Raw genomic sequence first — 27,927 nt, forward strand, 5'->3', positions numbered from 1 at the left:
ACATAAAGTTCGGTAGCGTGTTTACAATATGACGTGCGAGTTCGATGACCTCGGAGAGCGAGGAACGGATGATACTATAAGCGTCGCAAATTTCAATTTTCATCGACCCCGTGATAAACCGATTACGTAGGTTTTTGAATTTAGAGATCGACCTAGTATGATATAAATTATTAGCAATGCGTGAACAAAAATTTAGATGTGGTGGAGTAATATTATGTCTAATACAGTTCTTAAGAAAAGTGATGCGTAATTTCATTTTGGTAATCGTTTTTTGTAAATTTGTCCATTTTTTCATGTAAATAACTGTTTCTGTACCAAAATAAAATTTGACATATCCGAAAAAAGTAAAATGACGCATTTTCTCAGCCTGCGTAGGACAAATAATAAACATATAATGTCAAGGCTCTGACTATTCAAAATTAATAAATAAACGGGCTAATAAGAGCCGAGCGCGGATAGAAGCGCGACAAAAAAAGAAACGAACTTATAGTTACAAAGTTAATTTATTCAAACGTTTCGGTCCCTGATTCGGGCCATCCTCAGTAAGCTGTACAAACATAAAATAAAAATAAAAGGTAAGAAATACAAAATTGAAAAAATGGCAAAAATTATTTAACAAAAAACGGTGAGGCGATGGTAAACAGAAATTTAGTATAATTATAATAAAAAGGAGGATCAACATGAGATAAAGAATAATTAAAATTAAAGATAGAATCAATACGTACATAAAAGAAAGAAAGAATGATTCATAAGAATCGTGCGGCAGAAAACGGCGAAGAGCCCCGCAGCCAATGTATAATCGCAACAGCGTCACCTCTCATCGTTACCAAACGGAAAGAGAACGTTTGTGAATGCATATTATTGCAAACCTGTGTTGATTAAAGAAAAATTGATCGAGCTAACAAAGAAACACGAAAGAAAGAGGCAACTTACCGATGCTAGAAAACACAGAGGCATACGGGAACGTGACATATAATCGCACTTGTTAAACGATACATCGCGACTGGTCTTTAAATAGAAAGATGAGATCGAGACAATAATATAAACACAGAACTGAGGTCAACCGAAAACAGATGATAAATGAGCGCACGCTTGGCTTTAGATATTATACATATGTTCTATCATCGGGAAATATATATGGTCTAAACACTCCGTGTCATTTTGTAAATTGATGCTATTTTTTTGTAATTTAATGTGAATCATTTCGGACACGAGTCTTTTCCCTAGAATCGGCTCCTCATCCAGGATCTCCACGCTGTTCCAATCAAACTCATGGTTTAGAAATCTATGGTCTGTTATGACCGAGCGCTGCGTCGTGTTTCTATTGATGTGGTTGCGGTGTTCGCTTATTCTCGTTTTTAGGAAACGGCGCGTTTGACCGACATAAGAAGCGTCACAGTTATTGCAGGAGATCTTGTATACAACGTTCGTGTGAAGGTCTTTCGGCAAGCTATCTTTATGCACTTTAATAAACTTGTTAAGCTTGTTGATACCGGTATATGATATTTTTGTATCCAAATCTCGAATTGCACGACTAAATTGCTCGGAAATGCCAGGGACATACGGAATGTTAAAGAAAGTGGTTGGAAGCTGTTCTTTTTGAGAAGAATTATTTTTCTCCTTAAATTTCGCGAACAGAAATTTCAATCTTTCGTTAATTGTATCAAAGATATACTGCAATGGATACCCGTTATCGAGCAAAATATTTACAACGAGTTCGAAATTCTTTCTATGGAACCTGGGATGTGACAAGAGGAAAACTCTATCTGTGAGACAAAAAATTGTGCCTCTTTTTTGGCAAAGAGCGTGTCGTGATTCGAAACTTAGATATCTCCCGGAGAACGTCGGTTTATGGAACCAATCGAATTCCAACTTACCATCGTTAACAATAACAGTGACGTCCAGGTAGTTAAGTCGATTATCGACGCCCTCCTCCATTGTGAACTGGAGTCTCGGATGGAAGGAATTGAAGGTCTTTAATATGTCTTTGAGCATGGAGGAGGGGGCCGCCAACGCGACATCATCGACATATCGTACATAGAAAGGAAGTGCAACCGACAAGTTCGCAAGCGCTTTGCTTTCTAGGTCCTGTAACGTTAGATCAGCAATAATCGGTGACAGCGGTGAGCCCATGGGGGTGCCAAATGTTTGTCTATAGTATACGCCATTGAAGGAGAAGTACGTAGAATCAAGCACAAACTTCACAGCCGATAGAAAATTGTCTCTTGGTATGACGCATTTCTTTTCTATGTCCGGCCACCTACTAGCGACACTGTCCATTGCCAAATCTAATGGGATGTTGGTGAATAGCGAGACAACATCAAGAGAAATTAATTTATGTTGATTATCAATGTATACGTCTTTAAGTTTCTCTACTAATTCAAAACTGTCAGCAACGTGGCTGTCGGCTGCAGGTAGCGAGGCATGTACAATATCGTGCAAAAATTTAGCCAAGAAATATAATGGACTGTTTTTTGAAGAGACGATTAGCCTAAGAGGACAATCCGGCTTGTGAATTTTTGGCAATCCGTAAGCACGCGGTAATGTACTATCCGAGCAATTCATTAGCTTGTAAGATTTTTCTGAGATATAATCTCTGCGCTTCCACAACATGAGTAGCTGACGGAGATTGTTAATTAGAGTTCTAGTCGGATCTTTCTTTACCACCGTGTATGTATCCATGTCACTGAGTAAATCTGTCATTTTTTTAAGATACATATCTTTATTTAAAGCGACGGTGACATTACCTTTATCCGCGCGAGTAAAAATAATACTCGGATTATCACGCATGAAATTCTTTGTCAACAAGGAGGCTTTAATTAGGAATTTGTCTTGAAAGGATGTGTGAATATGCAGAGAGGAAAAATTGTTAATGATTTGGAATGATCTATTTCTGACAGCTAAGCGGTATTCCGTGTTAAGTTTGTCTATGTTGTGTTCGACACTTTTTATGAATTGGACCACGGTTTTTTTATCTTTGTTGGAGACAGGCAGACAGAAATTCTCACCTAATTGAAGGAGGCACTGTATCTCGTGAGGGATGACAGAAGCTGTTAGATTCACAAACCACTTATTTTTTATGTCAGAAATAGGTGAGGCAGAATTGGAAAAGGAAAGAGGATCAAGATGTGTTTCAAAAGACAGGGGGGAAGGAGTGGAGGAAGGGAGATGACTCATGGAAAAGGAAGAGACAATCGAAGTTGCAGGAGGAGCATTAAAATTTAAGCTGAGATTCATGCGTGACGAGGAAACCTGTGAATATGTGGTCTCCGTGTAATAATAATGTACCGGGCGGATTTGTTTGATTTTTTCTAATGTCTGTTTTCTTACAAGCCAATTGAATTTGTTATCTAACCTCTCTCGCTCTCTCACATAATAAGATCGCAACGACTTGTTTTGGAAATTGAAGAAATTGTCACACATAAAGTTCGGTAGCGTGTTTACAATATGACGTGCGAGTTCGATGACCTCGGAGAGCGAGGAACGGATGATACTATAAGCGTCGCAAATTTCAATTTTCATCGACCCCGTGATAAACCGATTACGTAGGTTTTTGAATTTAGAGATCGACCTAGTATGATATAAATTATTATTTTTTGTCGCGCTTCTATCCGCGCTCGGCTCTTATTAGCCCGTTTATTTATTAATTTTGAATAGTCAGAGCCTTGACATTATATGTTTATCATTTATATATATTTTTTAAAATTTTATATCCATTTTATATTCACATTTATATATTCACATTTATATATTCACATTTATATACATTTATATCCATTTATATTCTTTTAAACACACACATACACACACACACACACAAATGTATAATACACATTTATTCATAATTAAAAATAATTAATATTAAATTAATATATTCATTTTAAAAATTCCTCTTCTTTTCCTTCACTGCGTCATCTCTCGCATGCGCCTCTCGCTATCTCTGTCTCTCGCGTTCACCTCGCGCTCTCTCTTTCTCTCCTAAGCGCTATCTCTAGCAGTCCCTAACCTCGCGTCATCTCTCTCTCTCTCTCTCTCTCCTCGCCGCAACATCTCTTTCCTTCACGTTCGCCTCACACCCTCTCTTTCTCTCGCGTTCACCTCGCGCTCTCTCTTTCTCTCCTAAGCGCTACCTCTCTCGCAGTCCCTAGCCTCTCGGTCCCTAGCCTCGCGATCCCTAGCCTCTCAGTCCCTAGTCTCGCGATCCCTAGCCTCTCAGTCTCTAGCGTCACGTTTCCCCTTCCCCGCATGATGTCATCCCCCACAAGGACCGTGCAACGAGCTGCGTATGAGTGCAATATTTGTAGATGGTATCTTTACGACTTTTTTATGAGGGTTCTTAGACATTTTCCCCAAAAAGGTATAGAACAAGCGCCGATGATTAACAATTTTGTACCCTCGTTAATATAATTTTATTACGGAAGCGCCGATGTCCGGCTGTTCGTCAACGGAGCGTTCTAGAGTTCATTAAAACTATGTTTTTCATTTTATGGACATTTTATCATTAGGAAAGGAATGAAGATTTTAAGCCGACGCTGCGACGAACATGTCAAACATTATTTATAGGGGTGCAAATGTAAAAGCGTTGACGTTCGGCAGCTTGTACCCTCGCGGAAAATCTCCCATAAAAACGAGAGCGAAACATTTTTCTTAATATTTTTTAAGGAAGAATGCAACGTATCGGTGCCAACGTTCGGCAGCTTGTGTCCTTACTCCTCTATCCATAAAACCGATATCTCGGGAAACTATCTTTTGAGATACGCCAAATGTTAGAAAAGAAGATAGAATTAGGTGAAATATATATATAAGGAGGATGAGAGCGCGTCAAACCATAGTACGATTTGAAAGCGCATAGATGCAGCGGTGAAAAAAGTTTAGTGGTTACTTTCTTGTATTAGAAGTGTTAGTGGTATAATAGTGAATAAAAGAAATAATGGAAAACGTCGAGCAGAACGAACGCGACCTGTTGGAGCGGTCCCATCAAATCACCACCTTGGGCGAATATTTTGAATGGGCGCTGCGCTGCGAGGACTTTATCAAACTGCTCGAAGAACGCAGTCGTGTCAAGCGTCCGCGACTCTCCATTGGATATAGACAATCTTTGGTTGCTAGAATCGCGCGACTCGAGGGTGCAAAGACTCGATTGCAGAGACAGTTTATACCCAGTGGTGGTAATTACAGTGGCGGTAATTACAGTGGCGATAATAACACGGGAAGACTCGTTTGGCGAGAGATCGATACCGCGTTCGAAAATCGGATACTGACAGGTGCGGTGATTAACGCAGACTATATCGAACCGCGACAATTTTTGGAAGACGCTAGTAGTGTAGTTCTTGAGCAAGTGCAAGATGTTATAAAAATACACAACTGTGCAAAAGTAAATACCGTGTTCAACGGTGAGTTTGTGACAGGTGATATGCGCTCCAACAAAAGCATTAACACGCGAAATTATGAACTCTTTCGCACGTCCGATTTACACGAGTGGTATGAGCGGCATGTCATCGAATCCACATTGGCGTCTCTCGAAGAGTTTCAGGAACGTGATAGCGGATGGGCATTGTCACGAATCCTTGATCTTACGGTCAACGTCAACAAGTGCAATCCTATGCGCGCGGGGTGTTATCTAAACTTACCGCGAGAAATTATGACGAAGAGAGCAGTGGTGAACGTGCGATCAACGGACAATGCATGTTTCGCATGGTCAGTGGTGGCCGCTCTGTACCCCGCAGAAAGACATGTGGAACGAGAATTTTCATATCCCCATTACACGACAGTGTTAAATCTTCAGGACATTGAGTTTCCGATGACGTTAAACCAAATTAAAAAGTTTGAACTGGCAAATAACATCTCAATCAACGTCTACGGCATTGAGAGGAAGAAGGAATTATCTATTCTTCCGATACAGCTCACCGATCGGAAGAGAGAAAAACATGTAAATATGCTGTATGTGGAGGAGGACGACAGCGTTGGGCATTTCGCGTATATAAAAAATCTATCTCGGCTTGTCAGCACGCAACTGAGCAAACACAATGGTCAAAAATATATCTGCGATCGGTATGTATATTTATTGCAAACTATATAATAATTTTAAATAAAATTGTAAATAAAATTGTAATTTTTTTTTCACAGATGCTTGCACTTCTTTAATTTGAGCGAAAAATTGGAGGCTCACATTGCGGACTGTCGAGAAATGAACGACTGCGCTATCCGATTACCAAGCGATAAAGACAAGTGGCTCGACTTCGACAACTACAACAGAAAGGAGCGATTTCCCTTCGTGGTGTACGCCGACTTGGAGTGTGTGCTGAAGAAGACGCCGGAACATGCGTCATACTCCCAACATCACGAGGTATTTAGCGTTGGGTATTACGTGCAATGTTCGTACGACAACTCGTTATCCGCGTATAATTCTCGCCGTAGTATCGATTGCGTTTCATGGTTCGCCGAAGAACTTAAAAATTTAGCGCATCGCGTAAAGGGTATTTTGTCTGATAATGTCCACATGACAAAATTAACGCAAAATGAATGGGAAAAATTTCATAGCGTCACGCAATGTCACATTTGCGAAAAACCGTTTGCGCCGGATGATATACGCGTACGCGATCATTGTCATCTGACCGGGCGATACAGGGGTCCCGCGCACTCAAACTGTAATCTAAACTACAAAGACTCTTATGTCATTCCTGTAGTTTTCCATAATCTATCCGGCTATGACGCACATTTTATCATAAAAGAAATAGCTACCGCGTATGAAGGACGCGTAGATGTGCTTCCAATAACAAAAGAAAAATACATTTCATTTACGAAGACTGTCAATAGTACCGACGACGATAAAGATCGGAAAGCTTGTATGAAATTACGATTCATCGATTCATACAAATTTCTCAATGCTAGTCTTGACAAATTGGCATCTTTTTTGAATAAGGATAAGTTAAAAATTTTGCGTTCCAATTTTTCCGCATTATCCGCTAACAATTTTGAATTATTAACGCGACAAGGTGTCTTTCCGTACGAGTACATTGACTGCGTGGACAAGCTGCAAGACACGCGTTTACCACCACGCGAATCGTTTTACAGTTCTTTAACCGGTGACACTGTATCCGAGAGCGACTACGCACACGCCGTCAACGTGTGGCAGCAGTTCTCCATTCAAACCTTGGGTGAATACAGCGATCTGTACTTAAAAACTGATGTCTTGTTGTTGGCAGATATATTTGAAAACTTTCGCGACACTTGCATCGCGAGTTACGGACTCGACCCTACGTATTATTATACTCTTCCTGGGTATACATGGGACGCCATGTTAAAACATACATGCGTAAATTTCGAACTGCTTACCGATATCGATATGGTTATGTTTATTGAACGGGGTATACGCGGCGGTCTAAGTCAATGTTCAGGAAGATACGCGCATGCTAATAACAAGTACATGCAATCGTATGATCCGTCGAAACCATCATCATATTTAATATATTTAGATGTAAATAATTTGTATGGATGGGCAATGTGTCAACCACTGCCTTATGCCGATTTTCGATGGGTCGACGATGTATCTAACTTTGACATCTCGTCAATAGCGCTCGATTCACCTACAGACTATATCCTCGAAATAGATTTAGAGTATCCACAACATCTTCACGACACGCACACTGACCTACCGTTTTGCCCGACACGTGACAAACCGCCCGGCAAGCGGGAAGATAAGCTTCTCGCAACGCTATATGATAAGAAGCGTTACGTCATACACTACCGCAACCTGCAGCAGTGCACGCGTCACGGCCTTCGCGTTACAAAAACACACCGCGTATTACAATTCACTCAATCCGCATGGCTCCGCGATTACATTGAACTAAATACAAAATTTAGAACACAAGCGAAAAATGATTTTGAGAAAAATTTGTACAAATTGATGAACAACGCGGTATTTGGCAAAACGATGGAAAATGTGCGTAATCATGTAGATGTAAAATTATTGACAAAGTGGGACGGACGATACGGAGCAGAGGCGATGATAGCGAAACCAAATTTCCATAGCAGGAGCGTCTTTTCAGAAAATTTAATTGCCGTAGAATTACGTAAACTAGAAGTAAAATTTAACAAACCAATCTATGTTGGTATGTGTATACTCGACATATCGAAAGTGTGTCTGTACGAATTTCATCACGAGTACATGTCACCGCTCTATCGTGAAAGATGCCGGATAATGTACACTGACACCGACAGTTTAATATATCATATTAAATGCGAAGACGTGTATGAAAATATGAAACGCGATATCGCTAGATTCGATACGAGCGATTATCCAATTGACAACGCGTACAGTATACCGCTTGTGAATAAAAAGGTGCCAGGTCTAATGAAGGATGAAAATAATGGCGCGATAATGACTGAATTTGTAGGACTTAGAGCAAAAATGTACGCTTTGCGAGTAGATGGTAAAAAAGATACAAAAAAGGTTAAAGGTGTCAAAAGTAACGTTGTCGCGAGAACGATAACATTCGACGATTATACGCGGTGCCTGAACGACGAGATTGAAATGACACGTAGTCAGTCATGTATTAGGTCGAAATTGCATGAAGTATACACCATCTGCGAGACAAAAATTGCTCTAAGTCCGTACGACGATAAGCGGTATATCATACCTGATTCGACCGACACATTACCATGGGGACATTATCAGATACCCTTATAAAATATAATGTAATATAATGTATGTGCGATATATTATGTAACATATATGTATGTATTTCATATATTGGAACGGAAAGGATGTATTAATAAAGATTTTGTATTTCACATATTTCATGTATATTGTAATATTTCAAATACTTTTATTTGTTGTACACATTATATATTTTTTTAATTTTTGAATAATTAATAAATACAATTTGTATGAATTAAATTGCATTGTCCTTATGTATCCAAGAGTTGTGCGAATTGTCAAATCCCAGCCATTTTACGTAAACCTCGTCACCCCTCCTGCGCAGTACTTTCTCTACGAGATATACGTCCGGATAATTCGCGCTATGCAATTCGTGCTCGTAAAACGCTCCAGCGACAGATGTTTTGCGATAGTCCTCGAGTAGATAGGTTACGGGATTAGTACGCTGCACTTTAACAATTTTAAACACTTCGGTTGTCCAATTTGGTGTGTAACCCTTCTCAAAAAGTTTCTTGTACTTGCTAACACGTACCGGGTCACCTACTTTGAACTTTGCCGGAGCGGCAATCTTTATGTTACTATATACCGTTTTTAAAAGTTTATCAGCGATCGCGGGGGTGACGTCGACGGGTCGCATGCCGATCGTTCGATGCTTGCGCGCGTTGTAATCCGATACGAGTTCCGCCAACGCGTCGATCCACTTGTAAGTTCCGTTCAGCGTAAACATCTTCCACATGTCGTTCTTCAGCGTGCGATTGAATCGCTCCACAACTGATGCCTTCAATACCGAATATGTAGAATAGTGATTGATGTTATGTTTCCGTATAAGCCGTTGCACGTCGGCGTTATAAAATTCTTTCCCCATGTCGGTTTGCATGTTTCTCTGGCATCTCTTGCTATCTCGAATTATCTCGGCGATAGCATCAGCCGTCTCGCTTCCACCTTTACTCTTGAGTGGTATGGCCCACGCGTACTTGCTCAACACATCGATGACGGTGAGTATGTAGTGGTAACCTCTGTTGAAACGAGAGTACGGACGCATCTCGACGATGTCAGCTTGCCACAGGTCATCGTATCCCCGCACTATGACGTGTCTTCGGGGAAAATTTTTCCTTGCCGGCGCTTGCAGTTCGTTCACCAACTGCCGTTTCTCCAAACTATGTTGTTTCATCGCTTCGTCGGTTTTTCTCGATCGCCGTTTGTCGCTCGTTTTATGATTCATTTTCGTTTGTCGTTCTTCAATAGCCGTTCGTAGTCGTTCCTGACCCGTTCTTGAGCCGTTCCTGACCCGTTCTTGAGCCGTTCTTGAGCCGTTCCTGACCCGTTCTTGAGCCGTTCCTGACCCGTTCGTAGCCGTTCCTGACCCGTTCTTGAGCCGTTCCTGACCCGTTCGTAGCCGTTCCTGACCCGTTCGTAGCCGTTCCTGACCCGTTCTTGAGCCGTTCTTGTGTTGTTTACTTCCGTTCTTGACCCATTCGAAAATCGTTCTTGATTCGTTCGCTGCCTTGTTCACAGTCGTTTCTAATCCGTTCGTAGCCTCTCCTGACCCGTTCGCAGCCGTTACTGACCCGTTCGCAGCCCTGTTTGAGTTGTTTGTAGCCTTGCATGTAGCCTTTAAAGACTTGTTCGTAGCCTCGTTCGCAGCCCTGCTTGAGTTGTTGGTAGCCTCGTTCGCTGTTGCTAGGACGTTCATAGCCTCGTTCGCAGCTGTTGCTAGGCCGTTCACTACCACTCATTGTAGTTAGATAGCAGTTCGATAACCCTTCGTAAATGTTCGATAACCGTTCGATAGCCGCTCCTAACCCGTTCACTGCTGCTCATTCAGGTTGATAGCCGTTTCTGAGTTAGCGTTAGCCGCGCGTTGGAGTTCGTTTATCACAATCTGTATTGCCCGCACATCCTTCTCGAACGAAGTCAGCTTCTCATCTGATTCTTTCTGTTGATTCATCAATCTTTTAACGCAGGATTCCACATACAGTTTGTTGACGGCATCGGTGTCAGCCTCAGGTTGCGCTACACGACGAATCTTCCGCGACCTTGCGTCATAGTCTGTAGCGACACGACATAGAGCGTTTTCGTGCACGTAACTTTTCACCAATCCATCCCAAGAACCGCTCGTGCCGGTTGCATCATTTCTTGGTTCGAATAATCCAAATTTGTTGATAGGCATTTTTTTTCCCCCGATACGAATGACGCTGATCGACTGATTAGATTTGTCGAGACACCATTCAATTTATAATAATGCCTGCTTTGCGAAGTTCCTCGATGATCGACAGGATCTCATTGTCGTGAGCGTTGTGGCCAGCTCGGCGCGAAGCGTCCAGCAATCGTACCCGATCCACTAGCTCGTTGGGGTCATCCCAGTGTATGTAATCGATCTTATTGTCGGTTAGCGCCATCGCGTGAGGCATGAATACTCCCTTTCCAGATTTTTTCTTTTCAATCGATATCAATGGTGCGATTATATGTTTGTACTTGTATCCCCTGTTGCTTCGTAATTGGCCTTGTGTGTCATAATTGCGTTTATGCGTGTTCGTCGCCAATAATATGCTCTTGTATTTACGCATATCATCCTCCGTGTAAATGTCATCATCGGGAATTCTCTTGAAGATCAATTCGTATAATCCTGGTGTACCAACGTACCTCACTTCATCTATAATTATAGAGTCATATTTGTCAATGTCGAATCGTTTGTTACCGAGACGCATTTCATCCTTGTCGAAATAGACACCGTACACGTGATCGATTTTCCTTTCTTTGCCACCGAGGAGAGTGCTCATGTACTCTTGTCCCAGTGGTCCCAAGTGCTTTCGCAACATTTCTTGACCTTCCAGCGTTTGTAATGTGTTTCGAACAAACGATGTTTCAAGCGTGCTGCCCGAGGTTTCGAAAACATTTTCGTTTGCGAGTGTTTCGGGTATCATAGGTTGTACGATTCTCGTTGTCGCGAACGGTGTAGAGCTTATCATCGGTTCATCCAGTAAAGCATTCGATGTACGCTGTGTCGATGAGCGATTCGGGTTTGACCGTTTCCTCTTTTTCGGTGTCGCATCATCCTTCTCCTCTTCCTCCTCTTCCTCCTCCTCCTCCTTGTACCGCTTGATGGGTAAGATTTTAATCTTTGCGGTACTTTCCGGCTCGTTTTTCACCGCGATCGAGTTGTCGACAATCTTTTGTAGCGGCTCAATAATAGTTTTGTTTGTACCTTTATAGGTGTAAATATACAGAATTTTTAAAATTGATGTTAGAGCTAATAGTGTCATTTTTCAAGAAATTTTAATTCTGTAAACGCTGGTTTGTTACCGTCTGCAGACATTTGTATTGCTTTCCGTTTTGTTTGTAACCCTACAGGTGTAAATACACCGAGTTTTAAAAATTGATGTTACAGCTAATAGTATCATTTTTGGGATATTTCAATTCTGCATACGCGTGATGTTCTGTAATTGCCTGCAGACGTTTGTACCGCTTTCCATTTTGTTCGTATCTATACAGGTGTAATTATACAGAATTTTTAAAATTGATGTTACAGCTAATAATGTCATTTTATGAGAAATTTTAATTCTGTAAACGGGTGCTGTTTTGTTACCGTCTCGAGACGTTTGTATTGCTTTCTGTTTTGTTTATACCCTTACAGGTGTAAATATACCGAATGTTCAAAATTGATGTTAAAGCTAATAATGTCATTTTTGGGATATTTCAATTCTGCATACGCGTGATGTTCTGTAATTGCCTGCAGACGTTTGTACCGCTTTCCATTTTGTTCGTATCTATACAGGTGTAATTATACAGAATTTTTAAAATTGATGTTACAGCTAATAATGTCATTTTATGAGAAATTTTAATTCTGTAAACGCTGTTTTGTTAACGTCTGCAGACGTTTGTATTGCTTTCCGTTTTGTTTGTACCCCTACAGGTGTAAATACACCGAGTTTTAAAAATTGATGTTACAGCTAATAGTACCATTTTTTAAGAAATTTTTATTCTATAAACAAGTGCTGTTTTGTTATCGTCTGCAGACGTTTGTATTGCTTTCCGTTTTGTTTGTACCGTTACAGGTGTAAATATACCGAATGTTCAAAATTGATATTAGAGCTAATAATGTTATTTTTGGGATATTTCAATTTTGTATACGGGTGCGGTTTTGTAATTGCCTGCAGACGTTTGTACCGCTTTCCGTTTCGTTTGTACCCCTACAGGTGTAAATACACCGAGTTTTAAATATTGATGTTACAGCTAATAGTTTTTTAATTCTGTAAACGAATGTTGTTTTATAATCGTCTGCAGATGTTTGTACCGCTTTTTGTTATGTTTGTATCCCTACAGATAAAAATATATCAAACCTAGGTCGGAGAAGCCCCCCCTCGTTGTCCGCCACCTTGATGTGGTGAGGGGGCTCAGCCTTCGCAAGGTTTTGCGAAGGGTGCTAAGAGCGGACAGTGCCACTAATAATGTCATTTTTGGGATATTTCAATTCTGCATACGCGTGATGTTCTGTAATTGCCTGCAGACGTTTGTACCGCTTTCCATTTTGTTCGTATCTATACAGGTGTAATTATACAGAATTTTTTAAATTGATGTTACAGCTAATAGTGTCATTTTATGAGATATTTTAATTCTGTAAACGCTGTTTTGTTACCGTCTGCAGACGTTTGTATTGCTTTCCGTTTTGTTTGTATCCTACAGATGTAAATATACCGAATGTTCAAAATTGATATTAGAGCTAATAATGTTATTTTTGGGATATTTCAATTTTGTATACGGGTGCTGTTTTGTAATTACCTGCAGACGTTTGCACCGCTATCCGTTTTGTTTGTACCTTTATAGGTGTAAATATACAGAATTTTTAAAATTGATGTTACAGCTAATAATGTCATTTTTTAAGATATTTTAATTCTGTAAACGAATGTTGTTTTATAATCGTCTGCAGACGTTTGTACCGCTTTTTGTTATGTTTGTATCCCTACAGATAAAAATATATCAAACCTAGGTCGCAGCAGCCCCCCCTCGTTGTCCGCCACCTTGACGTGAGGGGGCTCACCCTTCGCAAGATTTTGCGAAGGGTGCTAAGAGCGGACAGTGCCACTAATAATGTCATTTTTGGGATATTTCAATTCTGCATACGGGTGCTGTTTTGTAATTGCCTGCAGACGTTTGTACCGCTATCCGTTTTGTTTGTACCTTTATAGGTGTAAATATACAGAATTTTTAAAATTGATGTTAGAGCTAATAGTGTCATTTTTCAAGAAATTTTAATTCTCTAAACGCTGTTTTGTTACCGTCTGCAGACGTTTGTATTGCTTTCCGTGTCGTTTGTACCCCTAATGGTGTAAATACACCGAGTTTTAAAAATTGTTGTTACAGCTAATAGTGTCATTTTTAAGATATTTTAATTCTATAAACGAATGTTGTTTGGTAATCGTCTGCAGACTTTTGTACCGTTTTTTGTTATGTTTGTATTCCTACAGATAAAAATATATCAAACCTAGGTCGCAGAAGCCCCCCCTCGTTGACGGCCACCTTGACATGGTGAGGGGGCTCACCCTTCGCAAATTTTGCGAAGGGTGCTAAGAGCGGACAGTGCCACTAATAATGTCATTTTTGGGATATTTCAATTCTGCATACGGGTGATGTTCTGTAATTGCCTGCAGACGTTTGTACCGCTTTCCATTTTGTTCGTATCTATACAGGTGTAATTATACAGAATTTTTGAAATTGATGTTACAGCTAATTATGTCATTTTATGAGAAATTTTAATTCTGTAAATGTTGGTTTGTTACCGTCTGCAGACATTTGTATTGCTTTCCGTTTTGTTTGTAACCCTACAGGTGTAAATACACCGAGTTTTAAAAATTGATGTTACAGCTAATAGTATCATTTTTGGGATATTTCAATTCTGCATACGCGTGATGTTCTGTAATTGCCTGCAGACGTTTGTACCGCTTTCCATTTTGTTCGTATCTATACAGGTGTAATTATACAGAATTTTTAAAATTGATGTTACAGCTAATAATGTCATTTTATGAGAAATTTTAATTCTGTAAACGGGTGCTGTTTTGTTACCGTCTCGAGACGTTTGTATTGCTTTCTGTTTTGTTTATACCCTTACAGGTGTAAATATACCGAATGTTCAAAATTGATGTTAAAGCTAATAATGTCATTTTTGGGATATTTCAATTCTGCATACGCGTGATGTTCTGTAATTGCCTGCAGACGTTTGTACCGCTTTCCATTTTGTTCATATCTATACAGGTGTAATTATACAGAATTTTTAAAATTGATGTTACAGCTAATAATGTCATTTTATGAGAAATTTTAATTCTGTAAACGCTGTTTTGTTAACGTCTGCAGACGTTTGTATTGCTTTCCGTTTTGTTTGTACCCCTACAGGTGTAAATACACCGAGTTTTAAAAATTGATGTTACAGCTAATAGTGTCATTTTATAAGATATTTTAATTCTGTAAACGCTGTTTTGTTACCGTCTGCAGATGTTTGTATTACTTTCCGTTTTGTTTGTATCCTTACAGATATAAATATAGCGAATGTTCAAAATTGATATTAGAGCTAATAATGTTATTTTTGGGATATTTCAATTTTGTATACGGGTGCTGTTTTGTAATTACCTGCAGACGTTTGCACCGCTATCCGTTTTGTTTGTACCTTTATAGGTGTAACTATACAGAATTTTTAAAATTGATGTTACAGCTAATAATGTCATTTTTTAAGATATTTTAATTCTGTAAACGAATGTTGTTTTATAATCGTCTGCAGACGTTTGTACCGCTTTTTGTTATGTTTGTATCCCTACAGATAAAAATATATCAAACCTAGGTCGCAGCAGCCCCCTCTCGTTGTCCGCCACCTTGACGTGAGGGGGCTCACCCTTCGCAAGGTTTTGCGAAGGGGTGCTAAGAGCGGACAGTGCCACTAATAATGTCATTTTTGGGATATTTCAATTCTGCATACGGGTGCTGTTTTGTAATTGCCTGCAGACGTTTGTACCGCTATCCGTTTTGTTTGTACCTTTATAGGTGTAAATATACAGAATTTTTAAAATTGATGTTAGAGCTAATAGTGTCATTTTTCAAGAAATTTTAATTCTCTAAACGCTGTTTTGTTACCGTCTGCAGACGTTTGTATTGCTTTCCGTGTCGTTTGTACCCCTAATGGTGTAAATACACCGAGTTTTAAAAATTGTTGTTACAGCTAATAGTGTCATTTTTAAGATATTTTAATTCTATAAACGAATGTTGTTTGGTAATCGTCTGCAGACGTTTGTACCGTTTTTTGTTATGTTTGTATTCCTACAGATAAAAATATATCAAACCTAGGTCGCAGAAGCCCCCTCTCGTTGACGGCCACCTTGACATGGTGAGGGGGCTCACCCTTCGCAAATTTTGCGAAGGGTGCTAAGAGCGGACAGTGCCACTAATAATGTCATTTTTGGGATATTTCAATTCTGCATACGGGTGATGTTCTGTAATTGCCTGCAGACGTTTGTACCGCTTTCCATTTTGTTCGTATCTATACAGGTGTAATTATACAGAATTTTTGAAATTGATGTTACAGCTAATTATGTCATTTTATGAGAAATTTTAATTCTGTAAACGCTGGTTTGTTACCGTCTGCAGACATTTGTATTGCTTTCCGTTTTGTTTGTAACCCTACAGGTGTAAATACACCGAGTTTTAAAAATTGATGTTACAGCTAATAGTATCATTTTTGGGATATTTCAATTCTGCATACGTCATTTTATGAGAAATTTTAATTCTGTAAACGGGTGCTGTTTTGTGACCGTCTCGAGACGTTTGTATTGCTTTCTGTTTTGTTTATACCCTTACAGGTGTAAATATACCGAATGTTCAAAATTGATGTTAAAGCTAATAATGTCATTTTTGGGATATTTCAATTCTGCATACGCGTGATGTTCTGTAATTGCCTGCAGACGTTTGTACCGCTTTCCATTTTGTTCGTATCTATACAGGTGTAATTATACAGAATTTTTAAAATTGATGTTACAGCTAATAATGTCATTTTATGAGAAATTTTAATTCTGTAAACGCTGTTTTGTTAACGTCTGCAGACGTTTGTATTGCTTTCTGTTTTGTTTGTACCCCTACAGGTGTAAATACACCGAGTTTTAAAAATTGATGTTACAGCTAATAGTACCATTTTTTAAGATATTTTAATTCTATAAACAAGTGCTGTTTTGTTATCGTCTGCAGACGTTTGTACCGCTTTCCGTTTCGTTTGTACCCCTACAGGTGTAAATACACCGAGTTTTAAATATTGATGTTACAGCTAATAGTTTTTTAATTCTGTAAACGAATGTTGTTTTATAATCGTCTGCAGATGTTTGTACCGCTTTTTGTTATGTTTGTATCCCTACAGATAAAAATATATCAAACCTAGGTCGGAGAAGCCCCCCCTCGTTGTCCGCCACCTTGACGTGGTGAGGGGGCTCAGCCTTCGCAAGGTTTTGCGAAGGGTGCTAAGAGCGGACAGTGCCACTAATAATGTCATTTTTGGGATATTTCAATTCTGCATACGCGTGATGTTCTGTAATTGCCTGCAGACGTTTTATACCGCTTTCCATTTTGTTCGTATCTATACAGGTGTAATTATACAGAATTTTTTAAATTGATGTTACAGCTAATAGTGTCATTTTATGAGATATTTTAATTCTGTAAACGCTGTTTTGTTACCGTCTGCAGACGTTTGTATTGCTTTCCGTTTTGTTTGTATCCTTACAGATGTAAATATACCGAATGTTCAAAATTGATATTAGAGCTAATAATGTTATTTTTGGGATATTTCAATTTTGTATACGGGTGCTGTTTTGTAATTACCTGCAGACGTTTGCACCGCTATCCGTTTTGTTTATACCTTTATAGGTGTAAATATACAGAATTTTTAAAATTGATGTTACAGCTAATAATGTCATTTTTTAAGATATTTTAATTCTGTAAACGAATGTTGTTTTATAATCGTCTGCAGACGTTTGTACCGCTTTTTGTTATGTTTGTATCCCTACAGATAAAAATATATCAAACCTAGGTCGCAGCAGCCCCCCCTCGTTGTCCGCCACCTTGACGTGAGGGGGCTCACCCTTCGCAAGGTTTTGCGAAGGGTGCTAAGAGCGGACAGTGCCACTAATAATGTCATTTTTGGGATATTTCATTTCTGCATACGGGTGCTGTTTTGTAATTGCCTGCAGACGTTTGTACCGCTATCCGTTTTGTTTGTACCTTTATAGGTGTAATTATACAGAACTTTTAAAATTGATGTTACAGCTAATAGTGTCATTTTATGAGATATTTTAATTCTGTAAACGCTGTTTTGTTACCGTCTGCAGATGTTTGTATTACTTTCCGTTTTGTTTGTATCCTTACAGGTGTAAATATACCGAATGTTCAAAATTGATATTAGAGCTAATAATGTCATTTTTGGGATATTTCAATTTTGTATACGGGTGCGGTTTTGTAATTGCCTGCAGACGTTTGTACCGCTTTTCGTTTGTACCCCTACAGGTGTAAATACACCGAGTTTTAAATATTGATGTTACAGCTAATAGTGTCATTTTTTAATTCTGTAAACGAATGTTGTTTTATAATCGTCTGCAGATGTTTGTACCGCTTTTTGTTATGTTTGTATCCCTACAGATAAAAATATATCAAACCTAGGTCGGAGAAGCCCCCCCTCGTTGTCCGCCACCTTGACGTGGTGAGGGGGCTCAGCCTTCGCAAGGTTTTGCGAAGGGTGCTAAGAGCGGACAGTGCCACTAATAATGTCATTTTTGGGATATTTCAATTCTGCATACGGGTGCTGTTTTGTAATTGCCTGCAGACGTTTGTACCGCTATCCGTTTTGTTTGTACCTTTATAGGTGTAAATATACAGAATTTTTAAAATTGATGTTAGAGCTAATAGTGTCATTTTTCAAGAAATTTTAATTCTCTAAACGCTGTTTTGTTACCGTCTGCAGACGTTTGTATTGCTTTCCGTGTCGTTTGTACCCCTAATGGTGTAAATACACCGAGTTTTAAAAATTGTTGTTACAGCTAATAGTGTCATTTTTAAGATATTTTAATTCTATAAACGAATGTTGTTTGGTAATCGTCTGCAGACTTTTGTACCGTTTTTTGTTATGTTTGTATTCCTACAGATAAAAATATATCAAACCTAGGTCGCAGAAGCCCCCCCTCGTTGACGGCCACCTTGACATGGTGAGGGGGCTCACCCTTCGCAAATTTTGCGAAGGGTGCTAAGAGCGGACAGTGCCACTAATAATGTCATTTTTGGGATATTTCAATTCTGCATACGGGTGATGTTCTGTAATTGCCTGCAGACGTTTGTACCGCTTTCCATTTTGTTCGTATCTATACAGGTGTAATTATACAGAATTTTTGAAATTGATGTTACAGCTAATAATGTCATTTTATGAGAAATTTTAATTCTGTAAACGGGTGCTGTTTTGTTACCGTCTCGAGACGTTTGTATTGCTTTCTGTTTTGTTTATACCCTTACAGGTGTAAATACACCGAGTTTTAAAAATTGATGTTACAGCTAATAGTATCATTTTTGGGATATTTCAATTCTGCATACGCGTGATGTTCTGTAATTGCCTGCAGACGTTTGTACCGCTTTCCATTTTGTTCGTATCTATACAGGTGTAATTATACAGAATTTTTAAAATTGATGTTACAGCTAATAATGTCATTTTATGAGAAATTTTAATTCTGTAAACGCTGTTTTGTTAACGTCTGCAGACGTTTGTATTGCTTTCCGTTTTGTTTGTACCCCTACAGGTGTAAATACACCGAGTTTTAAAAATTGATGTTACAGCTAATAGTGTCATTTTATAAGATATTTTAATTCTGTAAACGCTGTTTTGTTACCGTCTGCAGATGTTTGTATTACTTTCCGTTTTGTTTGTATCCTTACAGATATAAATATAGCGAATGTTCAAAATTGATATTAGAGCTAATAATGTTATTTTTGGGATATTTCAATTTTGTATACGGGTGCTGTTTTGTAATTACCTGCAGACGTTTGCACCGCTATCCGTTTTGTTTGTACCTTTATAGGTGTAACTATACAGAATTTTTAAAATTGATGTTACAGCTAATAATGTCATTTTTTAAGATATTTTAATTCTGTAAACGAATGTTGTTTTATAATCGTCTGCAGACGTTTGTACCGCTTTTTGTTATGTTTGTATCCCTACAGATAAAAATATATCAAACCTAGGTCGCAGCAGCCCCCCCTCGTTGTCCGCCACCTTGACGTGAGGGGGCTCACCCTTCGCAAGGTTTTGCGAAGGGGTGCTAAGAGCGGACAGTGCCACTAATAATGTCATTTTTGGGATATTTCAATTCTGCATACGGGTGCTGTTTTGTAATTGCCTGCAGACGTTTGTACCGCTATCCGTTTTGTTTGTACCTTTATAGGTGTAAATATACAGAATTTTTAAAATTGATGTTAGAGCTAATAGTGTCATTTTTCAAGAAATTTTAATTCTCTAAACGCTGTTTTGTTACCGTCTGCAGACGTTTGTATTGCTTTCCGTGTCGTTTGTACCCCTAATGGTGTAAATACACCGAGTTTTAAAAATTGTTGTTACAGCTAATAGTGTCATTTTTAAGATATTTTAATTCTATAAACGAATGTTGTTTGGTAATCGTCTGCAGACGTTTGTACCGTTTTTTGTTATGTTTGTATTCCTACAGATAAAAATATATCAAACCTAGGTCGCAGAAGCCCCCTCTCGTTGACGGCCACCTTGACATGGTGAGGGGGCTCACCCTTCGCAAATTTTGCGAAGGGTGCTAAGAGCGGACAGTGCCACTAATAATGTCATTTTTGGGATATTTCAATTCTGCATACGAGTGATGTTCTGTAATTGCCTGCAGACGTTTGTACCGCTTTCCATTTTGTTCGTATCTATACAGGTGTAATTATACAGAATTTTTGAAATTGATGTTACAGCTAATTATGTCATTTTATGAGAAATTTTAATTCTGTAAACGCTGGTTTGTTACCGTCTGCAGACATTTGTATTGCTTTCCGTTTTGTTTGTAACCCTACAGGTGTAAATACACCGAGTTTTAAAAATTGATGTTACAGCTAATAGTATCATTTTTGGGATATTTCAATTCTGCATACGTCATTTTATGAGAAATTTTAATTCTGTAAACGGGTGCTGTTTTGTGACCGTCTCGAGACGTTTGTATTGCTTTCTGTTTTGTTTATACCCTTACAGGTGTAAATATACCGAATGTTCAAAATTGATGTTAAAGCTAATAATGTCATTTTTGGGATATTTCAATTCTGCATACGCGTGATGTTCTGTAATTGCCTGCAGACGTTTGTACCGCTTTCCATTTTGTTCGTATCTATACAGGTGTAATTATACAGAATTTTTAAAATTGATGTTACAGCTAATAATGTCATTTTATGAGAAATTTTAATTCTGTAAACGCTGTTTTGTTAACGTCTGCAGACGTTTGTATTGCTTTCTGTTTTGTTTGTACCCCTACAGGTGTAAATACACCGAGTTTTAAAAATTGATGTTACAGCTAATAGTACCATTTTTTAAGAAATTTTAATTCTATAAACAAGTGCTGTTTTGTTATCGTCTGCAGACGTTTGTACCGCTTTCCGTTTCGTTTGTACCCCTACAGGTGTAAATACACCGAGTTTTAAATATTGATGTTACAGCTAATAGTTTTTTAATTCTGTAAACGAATGTTGTTTTATAATCGTCTGCAGATGTTTGTACCGCTTTTTGTTATGTTTGTATCCCTACAGATAAAAATATATCAAACCTAGGTCGGAGAAGCCCCCCCTCGTTGTCCGCCACCTTGACGTGGTGAGGGGGCTCAGCCTTCGCAAGGTTTTGCGAAGGGTGCTAAGAGCGGACAGTGCCACTAATAATGTCATTTTTGGGATATTTCAATTCTGCATACGCGTGATGTTCTGTAATTGCCTGCAGACGTTTTATACCGCTTTCCATTTTGTTCGTATCTATACAGGTGTAATTATACAGAATTTTTTAAATTGATGTTACAGCTAATAGTGTCATTTTATGAGATATTTTAATTCTGTAAACGCTGTTTTGTTACCGTCTGCAGACGTTTGTATTGCTTTCCGTTTTGTTTGTATCCTTACAGATGTAAATATACCGAATGTTCAAAATTGATATTAGAGCTAATAATGTTATTTTTGGGATATTTCAATTTTGTATACGGGTGCTGTTTTGTAATTACCTGCAGACGTTTGCACCGCTATCCGTTTTGTTTATACCTTTATAGGTGTAAATATACAGAATTTTTAAAATTGATGTTACAGCTAATAATGTCATTTTTTAAGATATTTTAATTCTGTAAACGAATGTTGTTTTATAATCGTCTGCAGACGTTTGTACCGCTTTTTGTTATGTTTGTATCCCTACAGATAAAAATATATCAAACCTAGGTCGCAGCAGCCCCCCCTCGTTGTCCGCCACCTTGACGTGAGGGGGCTCACCCTTCGCAAGGTTTTGCGAAGGGTGCTAAGAGCGGACAGTGCCACTAATAATGTCATTTTTGGGATATTTCATTTCTGCATACGGGTGCTGTTTTGTAATTGCCTGCAGACGTTTGTACCGCTATCCGTTTTGTTTGTACCTTTATAGGTGTAATTATACAGAACTTTTAAAATTGATGTTACAGCTAATAGTGTCATTTTATGAGATATTTTAATTCTGTAAACGCTGTTTTGTTACCGTCTGCAGATGTTTGTATTACTTTCCGTTTTGTTTGTATCCTTACAGGTGTAAATATACCGAATGTTCAAAATTGATATTAGAGCTAATAATGTCATTTTTGGGATATTTCAATTTTGTATACGGGTGCGGTTTTGTAATTGCCTGCAGACGTTTGTACCGCTTTTCGTTTGTACCCCTACAGGTGTAAATACACCGAGTTTTAAATATTGATGTTACAGCTAATAGTGTCATTTTTTAATTCTGTAAACGAATGTTGTTTTATAATCGTCTGCAGATGTTTGTACCGCTTTTTGTTATGTTTGTATCCCTACAGATAAAAATATATCAAACCTAGGTCGGAGAAGCCCCCCCTCGTTGTCCGCCACCTTGACGTGGTGAGGGGGCTCAGCCTTCGCAAGGTTTTGCGAAGGGTGCTAAGAGTGGACAGTGCCACTAATAATGTCATTTTTGGGATATTTCAATTCTGCATACGCGTGATGTTCTGTAATTGCCTGCAGACGTTTGTACCGCTTTCCATTTTGTTCGTATCTATACAGGTGTAATTATACAGAATTTTTTAAATTGATGTTACAGCTAATAGTGTCATTTTATGAGATATTTTAATTCTGTAAACGCTGTTTTGTTACCGTCTGCAGACGTTTGTATTGCTTTCCGTTTTGTTTGTATCCTTACAGATGTAAATATACCGAATGTTCAAAATTGATATTAGAGCTAATAATGTTATTTTTGGGATATTTCAATTTTGTATACGGGTGCTGTTTTGTAATTACCTGCAGACGTTTGCACCGCTATCCGTTTTGTTTGTACCTTTATAGGTGTAAATATACAGAATTTTTAAAATTGATGTTACAGCTAATAATGTCATTTTTTAAGATATTTTAATTCTGTAAACGAATGTTGTTTTATAATCGTCTGCAGACGTTTGTACCGCTTTTTGTTATGTTTGTATCCCTACAGATAAAAATATATCAAATCTAGGTCGCAGCAGCCCCCCTTCGTTGTCCGCCACCTTGACGTGAGGGGGCTCACCCTTCGCAAGGTTTTGCGAAGGGTGCTAAGAGCGGACAGTGCCACTAATAATGTCATTTTTGGGATATTTCAATTCTGCATACGGGTGCTGTTTTGTAATTGCCTGCAGACGTTTGTACCGCTATCCGTTTTGTTTGTACCTTTATAGGTGTAAATATACAGAATTTTTAAAATTGATATTAGAGCTAATAGTGTCATTTTTCAAGAAATTTTAATTCTCTAAACGCTGTTTTGTTTCCGTCTGCAGACGTTTGTATTGCTTTCCGTGTCGTTTGTATCCCTAATGGTGTAAATACACCGAGTTTTAAAAATTGTTGTTACAGCTAATAGTGTCATTTTTAAGATATTTTAATTCTATAAACGAATGTTGTTTGGTAATCGTCTGCAGACGTTTGTACCGTTTTTTGTTATGTTTGTATTCCTACAGATAAAAATATATCAAACCTAGGTCGCAGAAACCCCCCCTCGTTGACGGCCACCTTGACATGATGAGAGGGCTCACCCTTCGCAAATTTTGCGAAGGGTGCTAAGAGCGGACAGTGCCACTAATAATGTCATTTTTGGGATATTTCAATTCTGCATACGGGTGATGTTCTGTAATTGCCTGCAGACGTTTGTACCGCTTTCCATTTTGTTCGTATCTATACAGGTGTAATTATACAGAATTTTTGAAATTGATGTTACAGCTAATTATGTCATTTTATGAGAAATTTTAATTCTGTAAACGCTGGTTTGTTACCGTCTGCAGACATTTGTATTGCTTTCCGTTTTGTTTGTAACCCTACAGGTGTAAATACACCGAGTTTTAAAAATTGATGTTACAGCTAAGTATCATTTTTTAAGATATTTTAATTCTGTAAACGGGTGCTGTTTTGTTACCGTCTCGAGACGTTTGTATTGCTTTCTGTTTTGTTTATACCCTTACAGGTGTAAATATACCGAATGTTCAAAATTGATGTTAAAGCTAATAATGTCATTTTTGGGATATTTCAATTCTGCATACGGGTGATGTTCTGTAATTGCCTGCAGACGTTTGTACCGCTTTCCATTTTGTTCGTATCTATACAGGTGTAATTATACAGAATTTTTAAAATTGATGTTACAGCTAATAATGTCATTTTATGAGAAATTTTAATTCTGTAAACGCTGTTTTGTTAACGTCTGCAGACGTTTGTATTGCTTTCCGTTTTGTTTGTACCCCTACAGGTGTAAATACACCGAGTTTTAAAAATTGATGTTACAGCTAATAGTACCATTTTTTAAGAAATTTTAATTCTATAAACAAGTGCTGTTTTGTTATCGTCTGCAGACGTTTGTATTGCTTTCCGTTTTGTTTGTACCCTTACAGGTGTAAATATACCGAATGTTCAAAATTGATATTAGAGCTAATAATGTTATTTTTGGGATATTTTAATTTTGTATACGGGCGGTTTTGTAATTGCCTGCAGACGTTTGTACCGCTTTCCGTTTCGTTTGTACCCCTACAGGTGTAAATACACCGAGTTTTAAATATTGATGTTACAGCTAATAGTGTCATTTTTTAATTCTGTAAACGAATGTTGTTTTATAATCGTCTGCAGATGTTTGTACCGCTTTTTGTTATGTTTGTATCCCTATAGATAAAAATATATCAAACCTAGGTCGCAGCAGCCCCCCCTCGTTGTCCGCCACCTTGACGTGAAGGTTTTGCGAAGGGTGCTAAGAGCGGACAGTGCCATTAATAATGTCATTTTTGAGATATTTCAATTCTGCATACGGGTGATGTTCTGTAATTGCCTGCAGACGTTTGTACCGCTTTCCATTTTGTTCGTATCTATACAGGTGTAATTATACAGAATTTTTAAAATTGATGTTACAGCTAATAGTGTCATTTTATGAGATATTTTAATTCTGTAAACGCTGTTTTGTTACCGTCTGCAGACGTTTGTATTACTTTCCGTTTTGTTTGTATCCTTACAGATATAAATATACCGAATGTTCAAAATTGATATTAGAGCTAATAATGTTATTTTTGGGATATTTCAATTTTGTATACGGGTGCTGTTTTGTAATTGCCTGCAGACGTTTGTACCGCTATCCGTTTTGTTTGTACCTTTATAGATGTAAATATACAGAATTTTTAAAATTGATGTTACAGCTAATAGTGTCATTTTTTAAGAAATTTTAATTCTGTAAACGCTGTTTTGTTACCGTCTGCAGACGTTTGTATTGCTTTCCGTTTCGTTTGTACCCCTACTGGTGTAAATACACCGAGTTTTAAAAATTGTTGTTACAGCTAATGGTGTCAAGGTTTTGCGCAAGGTTTTGCGAAGGGTGCTAAGAGCGGACAGTACCACTAATAATGTCATTTTTGGGATATTTCAATTCTGCATACGGGTGCTGTTTTGTAATTGCCTGCAGACGTTTGTACCGCTTTCCATTTTATTCGTATCTATACAGGTGTAATTATAATGAATTTTTAAAATTGATGTTACAGCTAATAATGTCCTTTTATGAGAAATTTTAATTCTGTAAATAAGTGAAGTTTTGTTACCGTTTGCAGATGTTTGTACTGCTTTCCGTTTTGTTTGTATCCTTACAGGTGTAAATATACCGAATGTTCAAAATTGATATTAGAGCTAATAATGTCATTTTTGGGATATTTCAATTTTCTATACGGGGGCTGTTTTGTAATTGCCTGCAGATGTTTGTACCGCTTTCCGTTTCGTTTGTACCCTTACAGGTGTACATATACCGAATGTTCAAAATTGATATTAGAGCTAATAGTGTTATTTTTTAAGATATTTTAATTCTGTAAACGAATGTTGTTTTGTAATCGTCTGCAGACGTTTGTACCGCTTTTATGTTTGTATCCCTACAGATAAAAATATATCAAATCTAGATCGCAGAAGCCCCCCCTCGTTGTCCGCCACCTTGACGCGGTGAGGGGGCTCATCTTCCGCAAGGTTTTGCAAAGGGTGCTAAGGGTGCCGTCCCATTAAGCACGGATCGGAATGACGGATCGGATTCTGCTAGAGAATTCTAGTAAATTCTTGTTCCTGCTGTTCCTTCCGATCGGAACGCGTATATTTCCTCAATTCCGGACGGATCGGGCATGTGTTTCTGACCGCCGCAAGTTTTAAAACGCCGTTGTATTGGAAAAACATCATCAGAGTATGTTTTGTTTTATTCCGAATTGTCACAATCTACATGGTGTGCGTGCTGTGCATCTCAACAAGAATTTCGCATGTAACAACAAGCTGAAATTCTATCGAGATGAGTACCAACAATCATCAAAAAGGACCGGTAATAATAATAAGAATATATAAGATATTAAATAGACATTGTTATTTTATTCATTAATTATTATTATTCAGAACATATCACAGAATTATGTTTGCGTATTAATATAGGTTATATGATTATAGTTTTGTTTGTTTATCAAAGAATACCTGCAATTACACCTTTATTGAAAAAATGTAGTGGAAAACCACGTCGACAAACTATATAGTGTAGCCATACTTTTTTCTATATTATTATTGAACTTATTTGAACACATATGTCGATTTTGTTTACAATGTGGTTTCACCACATCATTTTTCATATGGTTTTTATCGCATGGTTTTCAGCACATGGATTTTTCAATACGGACAACATATCAGGGGCTCGATTCTTGAATTCATTTGTAAGAGAAACGTATACGCAAATTCGGCTCTTACAGAAAAGTTGCAAGTTTATTGGCTATTGCATGGCTTTTAGCTAATCAACTTGCAACTTTTTTGTAAAAGCCGAATTTGGGCATATGTTTCTCTTGTGAATGAATTCAAGAATCGAGTCCCAAATATTTTGCGGTTCATGTTACATATGTGTTCATATTTGCAGGCTGTAAAATGCGGTTATTGTGGGTGGATAATGTTCGGATCCTGTGCGCAGATTGTAGCCCATGACTGCTTCGAAAACTACGACGAATGTATCCATGTTATCGTTGTCGACGAGAAGGGGCGTGCTACAATGAGTAATTTTATTTGCAAGCAAATATTTTTCAACATTTGTCTGCAACTATTAAATAACATATTCAACTAATTTATATATAAACAGGAGTGAAGGAAGTAGAAGAAAGTACGCTGAGAGACGCACCACTATCACAGAATAGCAATGAGTCTACTCCGTACTCGGCAGATATCATGGACGAGATGCTAATTGATGCCATAGAGCAGAGACCAGGTCTATGGAATCAAAAGTTGCCAGTTCAAAGGCGAAGCCCCTGTATACGAGGAGAACTGTGGGATGAAGTTTTTAATAATCTTGGTAATATATGATCATTTTACTTCGTTTTATGTATTCTTGAATGTATATTAATCTGCACTTGCAAGTGGACTAATGTACGTTCGTATTCATATAAACGAGCTGAATTCGTAATTTGAACTAGGGATTTTCAGGTTTTAAGGATATAGCGTGGATGAAATCTCGATGGACGTACCTGAGGGACTGCTAT

The 27,927-nt window shown here is 38.1% G+C and overlaps 2 protein-coding genes across 2 annotated transcripts; one reads left to right on the forward strand and one right to left on the reverse strand.

Moving 5' to 3' along the window:
* Positions 1-490: 490 nt before the first annotated feature.
* LOC145947081 (uncharacterized) lies at positions 491-26,662 on the reverse strand. Its single transcript, XM_083056854.1, has 5 exons — positions 26,643-26,662; positions 8,019-8,077; positions 1,149-2,288; positions 934-938; positions 491-547 (listed from the first exon to the last, which is right to left on the reverse strand). Exons 1-5 carry the CDS (start codon positions 26,660-26,662, stop codon positions 491-493), a joined length of 1,281 nt encoding a protein of 426 aa, XP_082912980.1.
* On the forward strand, positions 26,420-27,927 carry LOC145947085 (uncharacterized; the record flags this gene model as incomplete). The annotated part of the gene is made up of 4 exons (XM_083056859.1): positions 26,420-26,738; positions 27,315-27,447; positions 27,531-27,740; positions 27,872-27,927. Coding segments are annotated over exons 1-4 (429 nt in total), but the record flags the coding sequence as incomplete, so codon positions are not given.

This window comes from Prenolepis imparis, unplaced genomic scaffold, assembly GCF_030444845.1.
Source record: "Prenolepis imparis isolate NDT839.2.m4 unplaced genomic scaffold, iyPreImpa1.0 SCAF_41, whole genome shotgun sequence".
NCBI classification, from domain to species: Eukaryota; Metazoa; Arthropoda; class Insecta; order Hymenoptera; family Formicidae; genus Prenolepis; species Prenolepis imparis.